Source organism: Coturnix japonica, chromosome 1 (assembly GCF_054131305.1).
Source record: "Coturnix japonica strain WE chromosome 1, WE-NBRP24, whole genome shotgun sequence".
Classification (NCBI taxonomy): domain Eukaryota; kingdom Metazoa; phylum Chordata; class Aves; order Galliformes; family Phasianidae; genus Coturnix; species Coturnix japonica.
Window position 1 is genome coordinate 97,857,090 of NC_140663.1, and position 21,423 is coordinate 97,878,512.

The window sequence follows — 21,423 nt, forward strand, 5'->3', positions numbered from 1 at the left end:
GCTTGATGATTCTTATGTTACTGACTCATCAAATATCATGGCTATGTTGAAAAGAATTGATTTGCAACATGTAGCACAGTTTAATGTAACTCTTGGCAGATGTTAACAAGGAAAGCTGAAGACAAACTGCAGCCTAAAGGAGATCTTTTTGATGTGTAAAGGAAATTTCCCTCCAGAAGTGCATTAGTCAGACCAGAACCTGGTTCTTCAACAATCGTGATGCCACTACATGAGAAGTCTTAGTATCAGCATTTCCTGTCAATGGTTTATAGGCTGATTTGGCCCAGTCCTGTGACTAGCGGGGTGGAGGGACCTGTGGATCTGCAACATGGAAAAGGGAAAATAAAGGGAAAAAGAGATGCCCCCCCAAAATAACAGCAGCAATGATCTGAGGAGAAATGAACTAATTTATGAAGTAAAATGTCTGAATGCAAGATAACACACTATAGTACAATATAATTAGAATTGAAGCTAATAAATCAAATATAACGAGAGTGACCCAAAACTGAAAGCCTTACTCTAATGCTGAGGCAAGAAGTGAAGTTGGGATGAGCAGCAGGGAGGAGAGCCTGGTCTTGTGACCTTGCCAGGGGCTTTATCTGAATGCAAAATCCTCTGGGGCATATAGTTCTTCTTGTCTTTTGGGACAGGTACTCAGAACTGGAGTATTAACCCTTTAACTCCCAGTGCACTACATGATGTTATGATGTGGAATACCAATAGCTCAAAATCATAAAACCATAAAATTTCTTTTAACACTTTTGCCAAGAGGTTGATCAAGAAAAAAGTCTCCCTTAAGAGTGTATTTTAAAAGTACGTATGCAGTTATCTGACTTTAATTTGCCCACTTGGTACCCAGAGCCATTGATTTTGCATTTGTTTTTTCAGCTGTCCATTCCGGTAGGAATTCATTGATGAACTACTCAAGGTTTTAATTAATATTTTACAAGTCATTTTAACTTCAGTACAATACTCTAACACACAGTATTATCTGGAGTACCATAGTTTTATCTGGATCGCTTTGTGGAACAAGTGGCATTTTTCAATCCCCTTCTCAAGCCCTGGACTATATTTCTGATGTCTCACACTCCAGCCAGATTCTGAATTTTTCCTTTCACAATTCCACACCTTTTATATTTGTTAATAAATCTTGTTTTAAGGCTGTTCTTTCTTATAACATTCCAAGTTGTGGCGTATACGTTCTTTTAGACCAAATGCAGCTGTTAGCCATTGCAAAAAGAATTTGGTTGTATGGAGAGACTTCAATTATCCTCTTCTCAAAACTAACAGATGGCTTAAAGATACCTCTAATTAAGGTTGTGTTGCATTTACCAACTGATGATTTTGGAAGATGAGCTCTACAAATATAATTATGCTCCTAACTGAAAGCCTGAGATTCAGGATGCAGTGTCCCAATCCTTTATCCAGAAGAGGTAGAGAGTCTTGATAGAAAAGAATCTGTAACAAATAGTAAATATTTCTTAGAGCTATGGTAGAAAGGTGTATGGGGTATGAAAGGAAGTTTGCTGTAAAAAGAGGATTTATGCACAGTCTTACATTACATAATTAACTGTCCATTCGCTAAGCTAAAGAGATTGAGAAGCCAAAGTTAAAAAATTGCATTTCCATGCCATCTTCTATTGCCACCCTTGCACTTTGTCAGCAAGAGCTGTCCAGGAAATTTCTGCGAGAAACACTTACATAATCTACTGAGAAACCCTGCATTAAAAGACGGCCGTTATAGAATGCTTTCATACTTGTTTCTGTATTTCACCACTGAAATACAGAAATTAGAATTGAAATTACTGCGTTTCTGTACATCTCTGGCATAGATTCAGTTGTTAAAAAGGACTCACATTTCTTCTTTCTGACTCAGCACTAAGGATCTGTCTATTACTTGCTATTTGATCTCCAGCCTTCACACTGTAACTCCAGGATGCTCCTCAGTTCCATATCTAAGAAATATCTAAGACTATTGGAACTACATAGTTTAAAAAGAGTCAGTTCTCTCCTATTTTTTAACCAGTACAAAATTCTATTTTATGAATGAACAATTTTCTTAGAATAATTTCCAGATATTAAACATAACATAGCATAACTGTTTTATTCAATTATGACTCACTAGAGATATTTGGATTTATTTCTTTAAGTTACAAAAGAACAAGAGTTTTTGTGCTACCAGAAGCTTAAAAATTGATTGAATGCAAAGCAGAGAGAAAATGGCTCAACAGCCACCACAACACCTGCTCTTTACAGACTCATGGCAGCCATTACCCAGAGAAAGGCAGGCAGACAGAAACAAGAGAGTCAACATTAAAACCTTAAGAAGAGATGGTCAAACAAAAGATACTACCTGTCTTACTTTATACCTTTACTTTAACTAGTTTAAACACTTAGGCTATCACAGCTAAGAACCATAACATTATTTCAAACCATTTTCCCAGAGTTTGGTTGATTTTTTTTCCACAAACCTTAATTTCATTTAGGATAAGTCGCATCTCTTGGCTCTTTCTGCATACCTATTAAGTAGCTACCACGGTCAACATCCAGCTGAACTGTAATCAGTTCTTGTAACCTTTCTCGTGTTTGAACTTATTTAACCTAAACCTCCTTTTTCACTCATGAGCATTCAGACCATATGTAACACTGAAGCACCATTTTTGCTGAGACTGAATTATTTCATTTCACAATTTATTCTTCCAAGAAGTGAGAGAACCCCCATATCTCCAAAATACTCTGCTAAAGTCTACACAGAGCAATGACAATATATTTCTTTGGCAACATTAGGGACTTCAGATTTCCTTGTTACGACGCCTTTTTCCCTGGCATAATGCAAAATAAATAGCCATACTAGTGGACATGCTCCATAATTTTCATGGCACTTTCAGAAAGTCAATCCAGACCAGTGTATGTCTATTTAAAGAGTTTTCTTTATATTTCCCTCAAATGAATACACAATAAAACAAAGTACTTAGTAAAGACTCACACTACTGACTTCTATGTTAGTCAATGTCACTGACACTTCCTGCAAAGATAAATTCATGATTACAAACAAAGCATTCAGCTATGGGTTTCAGCTTGTCAGTCTCCATTTTTTTTCCCTTCATGTTACTGAGAACTACACAAGAAATAAAGAAAAAAAACACAGAAGACTCATTATGACTGCCTAATGCTTTTGATTTTTTTTTTAATAGTTTGCTTCTGCTACCCATAAAGAAATGAAAGAAACGAAAATTTGATACTGCAGCATTTCCTCCAGAAATAAAACTTCAAGGAAAGGAATTCTTATATGTACTTGTGGAGAATCACCTTTAAATGATAAAATATAAGTCAGGGGAAAAAAAAAAAAAAAGATAATTTATTTACTCTGCTCTTTCTTCAATATTTTCTTTTTCTTTTTTTTTAAATGAAGATAAATTTCAAACTAAAAAATTCCTAAAATCAGGTCTCAGTAAGTCATACCTATTCATATCTCCAAATGCATTATTTGTTGCTTGAGGTTTTACTCATACACATTTGGAAGTATCACACATTGTGAGCACTTCTATGCAGAATCCATTTTGCTTGGAGCCACCTAAAAGACACTTCTGACACAAGGTCATCATTAAATATTTCAAAACCTTTCTAATGCAGTTTGGATACAAAATTTGTTACTCTCAAATCACATTGAACAGTCAAATGTTTTAGGCTAACAATCCCAATTACACTTTTTTTTCTACAAACACTAATTTTGAATATTTTTTCCCCTCAAAATTAATATTTATATTTATAAATGAGATCTCTTTCGGATCTGAACTACAGTCTTAACTTCAGCATTATTTTTTTTCCCACATTTCAGGATCAATACAGTGTTTAACAGACTCCAATGACTGAACTCTGTTTTTATAGGCTAGTTATCACTTCATCTGCACTCAGACTAGCAGCTGCTAACCTCTGCAAAAGAAGTTATAAATTAATTGAGAATCTGTTGTTATGTGAAAAACCAAACTGAATTCTTTTGCATAATTACTAGCTATATAGCATTTTCCAGAATAGTGTCCTATTTTTGGAAGTATAAAGAAAGAGGCTTCAACTTAAACTTCACCTGAGCTTTTGTATTACCTGTTTTATTGGTATATACACTGACAGCTATGCCATTGTCTTCCCAATTACGTTTCCTAATTATCAATAGGCTCTCAGTCACAAATGACTCAGAAAACTATCCAGTGACTGTCTAAATCACAAGAGACGATAATCTGAAACAATTTAAAATCTGGTTTTTTTGGTTTTTTTTTCCCCACTTTATATTAGGTTATTCGAACACACTTTCCAGCCAAATATTATTAACAAAGTCAATACGAACACAATGTCTATTGCTGATGGCTCCAAACATCTACAACAAAATTACTGGATTCCTAAAGTTCTCTATGAAAATTGTTTTCTAGAAGAAAACCATCAAATATCCAACCTTCTTTGGATAAAAGAAGTATTAGTGCAGTCCACAAATTTTGAAAGGAAATCATCAGCTTATACTGAAGCAAGAAAAGGTCCACGAGTTTAGGGCTAACATTGATCTATGGTGTGTGCATTATTATACAAAAATATTTACCATGGTTGAACTAACTTGGCTTACTTTGTGGGGAGGAGGGTAAAGACACTGAATCATCTGTCGCATTCAGAAAGAGAAGTACCTGTATGAAGCTCAACAAATTAAATAAATAAATAATAGTTAAGTAAAAAAAGAGAGAGCGCAAAAATGGACCACATCTGAGTGCCATAAAAGATTTCACTGCAAATTTTACCAGAAGTGGTTTGAACTCTTTCAAACCAAATGTGAATCCAAAGTCTTTTCTTGTAAAAAGGTTACATGTACTAATTTTGCACTTAGGAATGTTAAACTAGAAAAGGTGCAAACACAAACTGTAAAATGTTTAATTTCCTGGTATTTTTAAATTCGATGACTTAATGAATCTACAAGTCAAACGTGACTTATAATGAAAAATTCTTGCATTTCAGTATAAAGTAGTATGGATTCTTAAGATGGTTTATGTAGCAAGGAACCATCTGTTTTTGTGCTCGACATTTTGAATCCATAAAAGAATACTATGCTGTTATACACCATCTTATCAGGGACATTCTTTTCCAAGTGAAAAGAATCATGTCAGTAAACTGCAGCTGCAACTCAGTTACACTTTCTCAATATTCATAATGCTTTCTTTCACAAGATGTTCTTATCCTGCTCTTGCCACAGTACTCTACAATTCAAGTCCATTCACTCTTTTGTGTAGCTCCAGATGAAACATATTATTTATCCATAATGTTCCAACACCGTTATATCCCACAACGAAGATTCTTTTTCACATGCATTTGTTGCCAGTTTTAGCAACTCTGAAAATTCTACACATACACACACACAAAAAAATAGAAGGCACTATGAAGTTAAGCTCTGTTCACAGCTACCTTCATTGCCAAGTTATACACGCAGTTAAAAGAAGACTGCTTTTCCTGTTATACTGCAGTTTTCGAAGTATAGTTGTGCAATTTGAAAAGTGCAATTGGTTAATGAAGTTATATTTAATTAGTTCCATTTCCTTGCAGATCACATCAAACAACACTATTTGATGTATTCTGCAAGATGACCATGTCTCCTAGAGCTGGCTAAGTGTCACAATGAAAAGGCATCTATACTTATTTCTGGGAACTGAAATGAGCTGTTTTAAGTGGAGCTTTTCTTCCATTTTCTGAGGCTGCACTGCTCTGACCTTCCCAAAATCAATCCTTTGTGGATTAACATGTAAAGCAGTGTCGAATTAATTTCAGAAAGTGAATATGAGATCAGTCTGGGATCATACAAAACATCTAACTCCTAAATACACTAATGCTTCTAGCCGCTCAATGAGAAGCTGTCAATAAAAAGAGGGAGGGGGTAGTTAGGAGGATTTGAAGCGTGGAGCAATCTATCAGGCTAGTTAGAGCTTTGCCTACTTCTGTGGCATGGCTAATGCATTCCACTAGAAGTTAATCCCATTTCTAAAGACCCTCCTGTGAGGAGCACATAGGCCGTGCCGAATGAGAACTAAAATGCATTAAAATTCTCAACAACGTCACCAAAAGGCACACTATTAGATTCTGAGAATTGACAATAAGATGGTTCATTAAAAGTGCAAGGTCTTAAAGAACTGACTCGTGTTACAATATGTCGGATAGAAAATATTCAACGTGCCTTTTGTTATTCACCTGCAAACATAATTTGCTACTAAAAGCTGTTAAAATTTTGAATAAATAAAAGCAAACTTGTATTATTGTTATCTGTACCAATAGGATTTGTCATAGTTTCTATAACATTGCAAATTCACTACAAAAGAGTCAAGCCTGCTTTAAGCTAGTATTTACGCACAAAACTTACATAGTACCTGCTACAGCAATACAGCATAAGCAATTATAACTAGATGTGTTTTCTAGCAGTTCAAAAACAAAAGCAGATTATTAAATTACAACATGAGAACTTTGCACTTCTTATACACTAATGTTTAATTTCATAACTACCAATAACATTTCAAATGTATTTTTAGGCTGTGTGCCATGATAAACTTGCACAATATCCAGAATTTTTAAGTAAGTATTGTGTCTGAGTCAGCAATTTCAGCACTGACAAACTACAACAAAAAGAAATCTCTGGACAGGCTGAACATCATCTGGATACCTTCTGCTCTGAGGGCAGCAACATCAAAAGTCTCACAGGTCAAAATCAGAGTACTTATTCATCACCAAAGACAAGCAGTAAAAGAAGATGGATAATAAAACAGACATTTTATATCATAAGGAAAATGTCCTCAGTAATTATGGGAGAGCATTAGAACCATATTAACTCAGGAGAGGTTGGAGATTTCAAGGATACATAAATGTGTGTATAATTGCCACTGTGTGATTGAAGCATCAGTGAAAGAACCTAAAAGCAATCCCTTTGCATTCTGTAAATCTAGAATCAGTTTCAGCATGTCAAATATAATAAAAGCAGTTGTGTCACCAAAACTAGATTAACCAGATATCTCAATAAAAGACACAGCACTTACAACATATTTTAGAAAAATGCATTAAGAACAAACATTTTATATGACTTCGTGCTCCTCCAAGTTTAGAAAATAGAACTTATCTCCATCCATGTTAATTAAAAACTATATCATAAAACTTATTCCTAACAGTGAACTCTAGTTTACAGAGCATATTTCAGAATCCGAAAATAAATCTTGTGGTAAGAACGATCTTTGTTTCATTTGTAAGTCAATAAAATGTGACACAGAATAAGAGAAAAAAAAGCAATGAGGCTGTGTGCCACTTCTACAAACTCATCTGTCAGATTCTCCTTATGCATGCATGCTGTCTAGCACTGTCATTAAAATGCGCTGAGATTTTCTTAGCACAACAGACCAAGAATTATGGTATGTCTACTGGATGCTTTAAATTCAGAAAGGAATGGAATACGTTTTTTTAGGCCAAAAGATTCTGGCAGAAGTTTTCTATGGCTGCTTGAAATAATACTACAACTAGCTAGTTTCTAGTCAACACTACTCATAATGCCCGCATCTAAGTGTAAACAAACCCAGAATACAATGTGAAAGACAAGTGAGCAATTCAATAGCAAGTAATTCACACCCTTACAGGGGAGAAAGGATTTATATCACCACAATCTATTAAGCTGTCTGTGCAACTAAATTTCAGTTGGGTCTGCTTTTGTGATATAATCCTGCAATCAGTGCACAAGCACCATCTTGAAGATGCTTTAATAACAGATGGAAAACCGAAACTAGTATTTTCCACTATTTCTGAATACCACAAACTGACCTACTTAAGGATGAAAAAATGCTCTAACACATTTTTTTTTTCCCCTCAACAAAATGAGATATATTTGCTCTTCCTAAAAGGGAACTGAAGGCCTAATGGAATATTGCAATGCTGATATTAAAATGTTTCATATACTGAAAACACAGAAAATGACCGAAGCATATATGTTTCAAAACACAATGGACTGACATTTATCTGCCTATATTTAAAGAGATAAAGTCTTTGCTTACAGAAATATCTGAATCACAAGAAATGTCTAAGGAAAAAAACACATTAAGAACAGTTAAGTAAAAAGTGAAAACTAAATTACAAGTTAATTTACTACTCAGCATGGCAATTAAAGAGCTAAGGACTCACTTTTCAAGGGATTTCATACAGCTAAATAAATCCTACCACACAATCCAGAAAATTACACAGTGATTTTCTCATATTACTCAAAACAATAGAAATCTAGAAATCTATAAAAGTGACACAGTACTTTTTAATTTCTAAGAGTTTGATTATAGACAAATTAGTAAAACAAGCTACAGAATATAATTTCACTTCACTCATCACTTTTCTGTCATAGTATCTTTATGCTAGTAGTATTTATGTTCATGTAAGTTGATAAATACTTATGAAACTTAAATGTGTGTCAGTCTTCTAGAACATCTGGTTCTTAACAGTTTGTTAGTAGAACCCCAAAAAGATACACATGATTAAAAAGTAGATAAAAATAACAGAATAGCTCATTTGTGAAGCACAGCAAAAAAAATGCATTGGTTTTAGTTAAAATACCCTTCAAATGGGAAGCTGAGAATAAACTGGCCCTAAAAGACCTTACATATCTATGAAGGATATGAGAATGGAAACTAATACTTTCTGATTTATTTGTGAGGGAATACTCAAAGCTTTATTTATTTATTCTAAAGGAGACACAGAGAAGTAGGAACGGGAACATCATTTTAATCACACATATGAATAAGATGGGAGTTACAAACTTGCATGAAGTCTGATCTTAGACCATAATTACGCAGTGTCCTTAGAAAACCAACTCACGGGAACTCTCATTTACTCATAACCTAAGAGACACAACATCTGAAAATGTTCCTGCAGGTATAGAATTAGGGCTTGCCAAAGTCAGTGATTTCGTTCATGTGGACCGGTTTTCAGATTTTGAAACAAATGTTTCTGGTGCTGTGAACCTAAAGGTGCTTCCATTTGCTAAACTGATGGTGTATTTTTATGTCCTAATTACTACATTAGGCAATTATATTGAACTCCATTAGGAGTGAAAAGGTTGGGTTGCTATTGTGTAAGTAAAGACTACACCTGCCAACAGTATACAGTGGGTCTGTAAAATACCACCCAAGGTAATCCTCTTCCATGGAAAATGTCATGAATATAAAGAAAGACTGACTTCTTACAGCAGATGTTTTTCAGGTAATGCTATTCCTAAACATTAAGATACATGCATAAGTAGAGAAATTCAACTTTTTTTTGCCCACATTACTAGCAATTCAGGATAATTTAAATTTATACTAAAATGACGATGTAGCTAATTGTGATATCATAATTTTCAAGACCCACCTTTTTGCACTGCCTGTCATTTCGCACTTACTTTCTCATCCCAGAACATCAATTATTATCAGGTTAAGAAGATAAGCCATTTATAGAAAATAAACTACTATTATCAGTAAAGAAGTGGGTCATCACATCTTGGAGAGTGTGAATTATTGAACTGCATTCGGTAAAAGCACTGTCAGAATTATAAAAGATACCAGATGAGACCGCATTAAGTCACTTTGTTGATGTCATGTGTAGCAGAAATGTTACTTATTTCTACTACATTTTGATAGCTGCATACCAGAGACTGTTTATATAAACCTGAAAGCTCTCCAAAGAGCAATACAGTAAGTCCAAAGTCTATATACCCTGCTACAGGGCTCTCCCATAATCAACCCTGAAGATTTTCCGAAGGCAGAAAACAGAGCTTGTCCCCAATAGTGCCCTAAGTGCAGCAATGGACTGCTTCTTCCCAAAGACAGCCACACAGCCATGGTATTTGGATATTTAAGAGAAAGACAGGTTCCATGAAAACCCTTGGCAATATGCAGTTACCAGCCAACACAGCCATTTGTGCATTCACATGCTATCCAAAAAGGTTATTTTGCTCACTTTACTGAATGAAACCACTACAGAATCACAGCAGCTAATAGATGTTTAACACAGCAAAGGTATCAAAGTGCACAGATTTTACAAGATACCACTTGTGTGAGTTATTCACACACCTAAGACAGTGCATAATTTTAAATATTTTGCTGTATTGGAATTAGACAACAGTTATAAGCATGTTTCTATTATAATATAGCCAAGTGATTTTCAGCATACCATTTTTAGTGTTCTTCAGCTCAAATTTAATAATAAAATACTGACACTGTCTAAAGGCTCACTTTAAGACCTGATGCAAAAAAAATGGCATTGGAGGACTTGCTTAGTCTTTGGTTCCAAGTCATTTCAAGACAGATATTCAACAAGAAACAAAACGCTGCCTGACGGATTGAAAAGCATTTCTTTAAGTGGATTAAAAGACTACAAGAGTCAAGATGTTTCTATTTGTGCTCCACACAATTATGCTGTTTAAAGAGACTGTGTTAAAACTGTTACCATGGTGTCTATATTCTAAGGTTACATGTTGACAAGTATGCCATTAAAAAACAAGCAGACACTTCAGTGAGAATATGCTCCTTACAGCCAGAGCTACGCTGTTTCTTCATAGATTGTTCTGGCCATGTGCTCAGCACATACAGTTATCTACTTTAAACACCAGTCATGTTTTTTCAGCTGTATCAAAATTATACCAATCCGCTAGTTAAAGTGCAAATACTGTTGAACTATCTCCTTTTTGCTGAGATGTCTGCGCTCAGTTAACTAAAGTTACAGAGATGCTTTTTTTTTTTTTTTTTTCATTCAGGAACAACAGTACCATCATCTTTAGTAGACTTCACTGTATATTTACATCAATGTTCATCTGCTAGAGAAAATTTCTGTTTGACATATTAGAAGTGGGTAAAAAAACACAATTTATATTATTTATTTTATTTAATTCTATAAAATACTGTGTTTCACTTAAGGGATTTAGTGCCTTAAGCAATAAACAGAAGTATTCAATAAATGGCATATGTGGGATCTATTAACCTAAGTGCTTGACTCTGCTGTCTAAATAATCCCCTTTAGCATTTCAAAGTCTATACTAAAAAAGATTGCTAAGAAATTTAAAAAATTTGTTAAAAATGAAAGATTAAAACAGATTCTGAGTGTATCTGATGTGCTAATGCTGAGGTATCAGTAGCAATGCTGGCCTATTTTGACACCTGAAGGTTCATCTTCCCTCCCTCAGAAAATCTGGAAGTATGCAGCAGTGTTACCATTTTAATTGCCAGATGAAGCAGGAATCTCTTTGTACAGGTAAGCATTTGCACAATCCATTTCCATCTTAAATAAGCAAGGCAGACTAAAAGCATTTCTAACTTTGTCTCTTATTCCTTTTCAGTTTTCCCATGCTGTGGATTTGCAGACTGCCTGCATGATCCAGCAGGCCAAGTTGAGCTAAGCTGGATGGATGTTTGTCTTTCTCCCACTTGCAGCATCATTCTGCAAAGTCCAAAAAAAAAAAAAAAAAAACAACAAAAACCAACTGCCTAAAGATGTACAGTCAACATGAAGTCATGTACTTCAGGTCTCAGACCTTTAGCACTGTGGGAGAGACAGGTGATAAACTGGGAAAATAGCACAAGGAGGTCTATTTTTCCCTATTCACAACCAACTCTCCAAGCAGACCAAAAATCTGGCCTTTCAGTGAACAGGGGATGAAGCAAGTAACCCTGCATCGGATACCAACCCTTAGAAGTATGTTAAACTGTCAACAGACCTGCCACTTACCCCACCTGCCAGGACTGCTAGCAACACGGTTAGCTAACGATATGCTAGCACACACAATTAGCAGTTCACACTGGAGCTTCACAGAACTACTGCAATGGCTCACAGTTATCACCTATCTTTGGATCAAAATGAGAATAAATTCCCAGCCTTGAACCTTGAAAAAGTTACCTTTTCCATATCTTCTATATCTCCCTGTATAAGACAGAATACGTGACGTCCTAACATGTATTTACCAGCAATTATGCCCCACACCAAGTCTTTATCTAAAAAGCAACAATTTCAATTATATATATAAAAACAATGGTTTGCTTTGTGTCCTTATTCTTCCCAATAAATTCCTTAATGGATAAGAAAGAATTTTTCTGTGCCCCAAAAATAATCAGATGAGCAGGGATTATACCAACAAACATCAATGTTAATTAAAAAATGGATTAGCAATTAAAGAATAGAAGTACATTAGCATCGATCTCCAGCATGAAATAGTTGTGATCAATGAACTAATCTGTAAATTTGATTATATTGAGCAAATCCTGTTTACTAAAGTATTCTATAAGCACACTTTACAAATAGAAGTAAGGGAAGAGCAGGAAAATCCTGCTCTTACTGGATAAAGAAAAAAGAAGGTAAAATGATCACACTAGCATTTAGAGAGGAGTAGAAAAATAACAATTTCTCCTTCAATACGGTACTCATACAGACACACCTAATCTTCACCAGCACAGTGCTGAGAATACATCAAATCATGACACATCTTCTGGACACCAGAGAAACAGTACTGCCACACTGAGATCATTCCAGAGCAACAAACACTTCCTTTTCTTATTTTCCCCTTTTTTAAAAATAATAATAATATATATATATTATTTCTAAGAACTTGCTTTTATACAAAACTGTGCTGCTTTACCATATTGCTAGACAGGAAAAGGAAATACGATAAATTGGCGGAAAAATACTCTCATACCTGTATAACTATTCCAGGAATGATATCAATACAACTACACTGGTTAAAAAAATAAATCACGCCTCTGACTGACATGTTAAAATAGTATAAAATTGTTTAGACTAAGCTTAGTATTGAATGTGAGATTAAACCCAGAGTAAGTAAGCACTGCTAATTTGCAATAATTGAAGCATGAAAATGACAGGTACTAAGATAAGCTATTTAATTTTTTTATTTTTATATATTTATTTACTTATTAAATAAGAAGACGTAATTAATGTGGGGTTTTTTTGTGTGCTTTTTTTTTAATTTTTATTTTTTACTTTTTTTTTTATTTTATTTTTTTCCTAGTTGCAGGTAGCATCATTTTACTGAGAAGATACGAGACACTTTTTTTCCCTGCAATTCTAAGTTACTTTATGGGTCAATACAAAATGGCTGAATTCCAGAACTTCTCAAATAATAGCCTGAATAAAGAGAATTAGATAAGGGGTACCAATTTAAGGAAATTAAAGACAACACAATGCACTTGACGTGGAAATGCAGAACTACTTCCAGTTCTTTTGTTCCCCCCTTTAACTATAGCTGGGAGAAAACACCACTTGATTTTTCTGTGCAGTCATTGCTATAAAATCCTGAATACTGGAACTGACAGAGCCACAAACATACCAGATGCAATACTACCAGAATACAGAAACAACTGTGACGTCATTTCAGATTAAAGATTCACATGGTATCACAAGGCTGGAAAGGACCTGCAAGATCATCTAGTCCAAATGATCCTTATAGCTATTGAGAACCATGTACACTGAGAACTTCTATCGTGCACTGAATAAAAATAAACTAGTTATAATACCAAAATCCAATACAAGGTAACAGAAATAAATTCAGTATTCAGACTGCTTAATATTTATTCATCCAGCTTTACCTCAGTTTACAAGCCCTCTAAAAGATAGATGATTTTTCTGAAAATAAGGTGTATTCTAGCATCAACCTAGAGTCAGGGAAGCCCTTCAGTCCACCAAGTCTGTAAGATACCAGTAAGTTTGGCAATAGTCTGGCCTCGGAGGAATGAACAGTAAGGCAGACGTGCAAAGTGGATCAGTCAACATCAAGGATGGAACAGCCATATTCTGAAAGGTTAGGGGTTGGATTTTGGAGTAACTACAGTCTGTTCCCAGGGACTGAATATCAGTTGAATACACTGCTTGAAGTATGCTATGTGGACTACTGGAGCACCTGTTTAAACTCAAAGGAATCCAGCTCACATTATGAGAACATTGGAACATGAATTCAAGAGCAGTAAGGAGAGAAATTAAGATTGTTTTCAAAAGTTCGTTCCTGATCTGAGCAATGAGCACAGATGCACCTATTGCCTTGCTGTTTCAAAATCAACATTCCTATTGCTCTCATGCATAGAGGCAAATGACTATTTAAACAGGCCAATTTAGAGTTCATAACTGTATCCATCACAGTTGAAAATATATTCCCAAATAAACTGTGAACTACAATAGGTTACATGTAAAAAAAATCAGGTATCACTGAAAATGTAGAAATAATTGTATGTTGCTTTTGTCTCAGAGAATAACATTTAGTTTTTAGAACCACCGTATAACAACTGAACTTGAATACAGCAGTGTGCTTAATGAATTTCTTTTTATGTTAATTTTTATTTTTTTTATTATTATTTATTTATTTATTTGTTTTTTAAAATTTGAGTTAATTTTTAAACATGTACCGCAAGTCTCACAGCTGGTACACTGAATGGAGTTCTAAAACTTTTTCAAAGATTTGAGATAGAAATGGGACAGCTAATGGGTGCTGCTATAACTCTGAAACAATCTTCCCAAATCTCCAACTGAAAATAATAAGATATTTTAAAGTCCCATTTTTCCTCTCAGCAAAACTAGAACATATGAGAATAACTAAGAATTAGTAAGATCAACAGAGGTCAAAACTAAAGAACTGAATGGTAATTTTTATACATTGAAAGAGTTGTTTTCTCATAGAAGTGTAATTTTATAGAAATTTAGAAGTCAACTGCAATCATGAACATTTTGTCAAGCTATATAATGAATGCTACTGTTTTCCATACAGCCCATATGAAACCATGAAATCCTATACATTCGGTCCAACTTTCTAGTCGGTACACTCAAGATCTCTGGTTATTCCCTCAACAGCATTTTTTCCCCTTTTTTAATGGGAGCAGTATATACACTGGAAAAAAAGAAGTTAGGGTGTCTCCTGAAATATCAAGAGCAATCTTTGGCAATAATACATATACACTGGTTACTGATGGACTTCATTAGTTCCCAACTTTTGAAGATAATATCTCACTTTGTGCATTTGACTTAAGGAGTAAAGAGATTTCAGGTTATTAGTTCATGCCACTTAACCTGATCCACTTGTAAATCTACAAAGTAAAGTTGATTGCAGCAGGACTTGAGCCCAAATTCAGTTCAAAAAGCTCTGTGAAGCTTCTCTTGTAAAGAATACTGTCATTCTGTGAAATATAAGTTTTCTCCAAGTAGGTTATCTGTTTTTCCTACAGAACCCATTTAGCAACAAATCACTTAAACACATAAGTACATATATTTAATATAGATGCCTTAATCATCATATGATACAGCATTACCAATCCTTGTGATTTTATAAGAAGACTTGCAATATTTCTTTAGACTTCAATACATCGGTCTCAATGCTCAACATTTTGCCTATCAGACAAAGAAGGACAGGAATAGATTTAAAGTTTCCAAACAGTGTTTTGCACATTATTTCTTCTTGGATGGTCCTTACTGCCAAAATTCCTAAGCGAGTCATGAATTGTACACATACAATTTAAGACTGATTGTGTGGGTTATTTACTGGCCCTTAGAAGTACCAAGAAAGAACTATGAACAGGCTTTCCAGAAACCACAGCCACATTATACATGGCCTGCACAAGTGTTGAACTGACAGAAAAGAGGAAAGGCAGCAAAATGTAAAGGGAGAAAGGGAAAAGTAGCATCATCCCAAAGCATGGTTGTTTAATAATACATACATCCTCAAAAAAGCTTATGTCAGAAACTGCATAATACAGACTCAAATACTATAGTTGGAATGGATGTAGCACTTGTTAATTTTAGGCTGACCACTGCCATTACTTTAAGATAAACAAATGGGACCACTGATTCAACCACAGAGCTGTAAACCACAGTTTACAATTATAAAACCATAAACCACAGCTGTGTGATACCTATGTGTGACTAAACATCCCTATCGTTCATCAGACTGAATTTGTACAGGTAAGAGGAAGACAACATGGCCACAATGCCATGTAAAAGAAAATACTACTACACGGCCTTGTGACAAAAATACAGCTGAATACATTATTGCAAATTTAGCAGCTTCTTGTTTCTGTTCTTCAGGTAAACTCTTTATTTTTGAGCAAAAAAACCCCACACACTTTTTAACAATAAATCACTTCAGAACTCTCCAATTTATATATCCAGTGGCTTTTCCTTAATTTGTAAAACTTCCTACATGCATCTCCAGTAACCACAAAAACAGAAATGAAGAAAAAAATAGAATGGCCCCACTGTAATCTTCTGTAGCCTATATGATGTTAACAAAAGACATTCATTTCTACAGGCAGCTTAGTATCCAAGGACATCACTAATTTCAGATGACCTACCTGTAATATAAAAAATAAAACATAAACAAGAAAAAATAATATATTGATTCTCATTCAAGTTTTAGAGGAAAAGCTGAATGTATTATTGTCAAAAGGAAATCTACATGATTTTATGTATTTGCACAGTTGTTGCAGTAGGTTAAAACCACACTGAATTTCAACTTGACGAAAAATCTTTCAGGTTTTAACAGCAGAAATCTTATATCCTTATTTGCTTTGTGAGAATGTTCTACCTGCCAATTTTGATTACCTTTAGATTAGCTTACTTCAAAACAGAAGGCTGATGCTTTTTCAGAAAAACACATTTTAAAAAGAAGTTTAAAAGCTGAATTGTGCATTTCATTTACCCACTGGGTGAGCAACTCTATTGCTTTTTTCCAAAGGTATTTTAATCAGAAAAGAGAGGCACTGCAAGTGATTTACAGCAGTTAATGTTCAGTTCCTTCATCTCATAACTCTAAGTATCGATGAAAGTATCTTCACTACATAAAAAAGAAGTGCTTTGCAAAAGTGTCTCTGTATATCAGCTGGTTTTCATAACGATGTTCTCTATTTTTATATTTGTCTATATAAACAATGAACAAATGTCTCTCTTGCTATAAGTCAAGTATATTTCTTTTTGGCATCCTGAAATAAAACCTGTTTCATTACCATTCACATGATTTCAGGTTCACATAAAGAATAGGAAATAAGCTGGTTTTCATTTTACTCTTGGAAAGAAAATGAGACTGGAGAGATTATTCAAGACTTTTTAAAGTAGTAACTATATCTGCACAGTCATTACAGAAACTTAACGTAGAAAATTTTCTTATGGAAAATGACATTTCACAAAAACAACACACTGGAACATTTTTGAAAGGAGTTGCTAGTAGAAAATACGGGACACATTACTGTACTCTTGTTTTGATATGTGAATAAAGACCACGGGAAAGGTTTATTTATTTATTTATTTAAATCCCAGAAACCGATTACACAATCTGAAAAGGACCATCAGTAATGTGGCTCTGGGCAGCTTGGTCTAGTGGTTGGTGAACCTGCCCACAGCAGGGAGGTTGAAACCAAATGATCTTTGAGGTCCTTTTCAAACCAGGCCATTTTATGATTCTGATTCTATGAATGACAACTCTGGGTATTTCCTTGGATGAACAGGTGACAGGCTCCAGACACTTTCTGTGCCTGGTAGAAATCACCATATAATACAGGACAGTGACCCCCAGATCTTTCTCTAGTTGTATTTGTCTACAAAGCCACTCTGTATTAATCTTGCACCTGGCCATGATAATACTTCTTAGTAACACTACTTGTATATGAAAAGTGACTCAGTAATCTAAATATTAACTGAACAAACAGGTTAGCTTGAAGATGTATAGACATGCCTCTGTAATAACACAATCCTGCATCTCATGTTAGATTACACAATTCTGTTTTAACAACACCAGTGGATGCAATATTTTAAGAACTCCCTTTTCTCCCTTTTCTTGGGAAGGCACATTTCACAGCACTTTACAGTCTGTGCCTACAGTACTGTGACAATGATGTAGATGAAATCTATTATAATTAGTCTAATTGTGACTGATGCTTGTCTTCATTCCACAAGCCTGAGAAGACATGGAGGATGTTTTATAAAGCTCCCGTACTTTGTAAAGCCTGGCAGTGGCTTAAGAAGATAGCAGAACATTTCCAAAAGATTCCTCTCTTTGGAAAAGGGGCTATTCCTCTGTCAGTGCCTTAGCTCCAGTGAAGCCCACATGGGAACAACTGTAGTGGAAATGTTATTGGCAGCTTTGCACAGTTCTCTCCCAGTTGTATTTTCCATATTACATTTTATAAAGTAGGAGTTAAAGAATAACTTTCAAATTGTAGTTTATTTAAAAAAATAAAAAAATGAAGCCATGAGACTATGAAGGCTGGCAACCAGCACAAGGTTAGAGCTGAACCTTTACCCTCACAGACTGTCATAACAATTTCTTTGAAAAGACTGCTATATAAACTAAACAAGCAGACAGGTCTTTGTGTTCTCACACAAATGGAAACTCTGTCATATAAAAGAACTTTAATGGCCAAATGACACTGGCTTTTTCTGCAGCAGAGTTTAAGATTTTCATCTTTTCATTTTTGCTTTTTTCCATTTCAAACACACATTCTATCATGCATCAGAGCAGCACAAATGGACAAATGCTATCAGAAGTTTCAGTTGCACACAGTATTTCATATTCTGTTTTTTTCGCTATCCATTGAATTTTGCCTAGTGTTAGTGGATGTATTGGTACTGTACTGCATTTTATAAGACTTCACAAGGAAAAACTATTACATTACTCTACATTTGATGGAAGAACTTTACAAAAGAAATGCTGTAGAATTTATTAAAATAAAAGCGCCAATAAGATTTTACTTTAATACCTGAGGGAGAAATACGATCATCTGCTCCAGTAAGAAAAAGATGCATGCACTAGGTGCTCTACTAATTACAGCTGCTTTGGTGGGCAGTATCATTGGTGAAACAGATGTTAGAGACCTATTAACAAAAGTTTTTCAAACATCTGCTTACAATTTTAAGGCAATTGTAAATACAGCACAGAAGGTCAATTGGGCTCATTAAGGTCTATGTGCAAATCTACTGCTGCAGGTTTCTTTTTAGCTAATACTGACTTTTTTTAACACAGGAAATAGAGTTTAATAGCAACTTGTGTCAATTTTGATTGTGATTTCATATAACAACAAACAACAATCGCATGCCCTATGCTTCAGCAAATAACCCATTTTCCTTCCTCTTTTTCCTCTCTACCTACAGCACGCTGCCATAGTTCTATGAGGTGAAACTCAAGGCAAATGAAAGGTTATAAATTGGGCAATTACAGAGAAATGATTGATTTTACTTTTAAACAACAATTATGAATCTTGTTCGGAAATCTTCATCTGTTGGGCCAAAGACAAATGAGTTTTGATTACAACGCATGCTTATGATATGCAAATTATTCTTAAGAACTGGTTTCAGTAGCCTCTTTAAAGTGTCAGAATGAGAAGACAGATGTTCAGTATATCTGAAACATGCTGTTGATTGGAAGCACCCTTCATCAGTCTTTCTCAAACTGGAACAACCCAGAAACAGTTTTCCAATGAACTTCTCAAGACATAATCCCCTGACCAGCAACAGCTGATAGAGGGTAAAACACTTCTATTCTGTCTGTTAGTACTCCAAAATTCAGTAACAGAAACTTGCACAGGACTTTCCAAGGTTGTTTCTTTGAGAAGAAAATCCAGTGCTGTAGTTATAGCGAGTTACAGGTTTAACTAACCAAACGATGTTGCTCTAAAGCACATCTGTAATAGTCACAAACTGGGTGAAAGGGCTCAATTGCAGTAGCAACCTGTAGCCAAAAGGCTTCCTGAACCTATTCAGTTAAATTCTCCAGAACCTGTTTTCCATCTGGAACTTTTCCATGTAATATATAAGGCTTAAAGGTTTAGGCAAAGCATTTCTGAAAAAGAGGATGAAAAATGCTGTGACACAGAGACCAGTACCTATTAAAATTAGTATGAATCCTTACAATGAAGTTAATAAACTAATTCTTAAGAGCTGATCTATCAACAAGCAAAATTAATTATTTTGTAATATTTGAAAAAGAATAGGTAAATAAGTAATTTAAAAGGGCAACTCTACCAACACATTTTTTAATTCACAACAGGAAAATTGGATTTCAAAGTTCCTAAATTTTGTGGCTTATATAAAATGTGAATAAATAAAAAATATTTTAAGTACTTCGAAGAACTTTTTACAGCAAACCTACCCTAGGAAATCGCCACTAGTCAGCATGTTCTACTACCAGTAGCAACACACAGCTGAAATCATTAAAAATAAATTAATATAGATGAAAGTATAAAATTTGTAAAAAAGTTCTTTACGTCTGCAACCTTGAAGCGGTGCTCATGTAGATCTGAAAAAGTAATATCAGTCCTTCTTGTCCAAACAACAGCTGAATCTGAAAGCAAACATCAGAGCTTTCAGAAAACATTCCCATCAATAAGGACTTGTCTTTACTCAACTTGGCCCAATGCTGCCTGCTTTAAAAACTTATCACCTTATCCATCTTCTCTGTGCCTTACTAGAAAGGATATTTTCAATGTCTTATGATTTTCTTTCCAAGCCATTTTTCCTTCATCTAGCATTTATGAGTCTAAATGGACTGTGGACTTCTTTATTTCTTGTAAAGGAAGTGGGTAGCTTAATTCTGCAGGGCTGAGGAGCCTGCTGATTATCACTGATAATTTTGAAATAAAAAAAAAAAAGTAGTTGGCATGTTTTTAAGCTTCCAGTCAAAATAAGCTATGTATAATGTTATTAATTATATCTTCAAGATTGGGGAGGTAATAGAGTTAAAATTAGCCTTTGTTTTGAAAAATCCACAATCCCGCTGTGGCAATTCCAGAGACTATAGGTACATATAATGAAAATAAAGAGGAAATTTTAATTATCCCATCTACCACCCCTCCCTCAGAACTCTAACTACTTTTAAAATGGATTTGCATGGCAAAGGTGATTTTAGCAACCCAAGCTTCTTTTACTGCATTGATCAGGACAGTCTTCATGTCTGAGGAAGAAAAGAGGGGGAAAGGTGCAACATTTCATGCTGAAAAGAGAACTAGGTGCATCTACACATAAAGAATTAGAAAAGAAGAAAAGCTCTAATTACTACTCCCAGCAACTTTTTAAGAGTTTCCTGTTTTAATATTAACCTAACCTCACATTTTGCAAATAAAAATGGGATGCATCTAAATAGCAAAAAACAGCACCTAAATAACAGATGATGAAAGGATTTGCTCCAGCTGAGGAAGACATAAAAGATGAGGTCCTACAAAGACCATTAAGTATTCACCAGCTCATTGCAAATAGCACTAAACACTTGGTAAAGAAACTTTTGGCAGACATCTGCAGTATCTAAACCAAACATGTTCCTTATATTGAAGGATAACTTAACTACAGAAAAGGTTTGTTTTGGAACAATGTCTGTAGTATAAAAATAATCTGTCCTTCTCCCTTGGCAAAGCTGGATTTACCAAGGAAGTAACA

General features: G+C 34.7%; 1 protein-coding gene across 7 annotated transcripts in view; it reads right to left on the minus strand.

Annotated features, from left to right (window-relative positions):
- HLCS (holocarboxylase synthetase) overlaps nucleotides 1-21,423 on the minus strand; it is a 114,785-nt gene that overhangs the window by 37,315 nt on the left and 56,047 nt on the right. The window contains exon 7 of one of the 7 annotated variants that reach the window (XM_085529302.1): nucleotides 93-1,458. The exons of the other annotated variants lie outside the window; for them this stretch is intronic. Within the exon in view, the coding sequence (XP_085385428.1) occupies nucleotides 1,398-1,458 (61 nt within the window). The 3' untranslated portion in view covers nucleotides 93-1,397. Of the gene's footprint in view, nucleotides 1-92; nucleotides 1,459-21,423 lie in introns of those variants that run through there. 7 annotated transcript variants of the gene reach the window in all.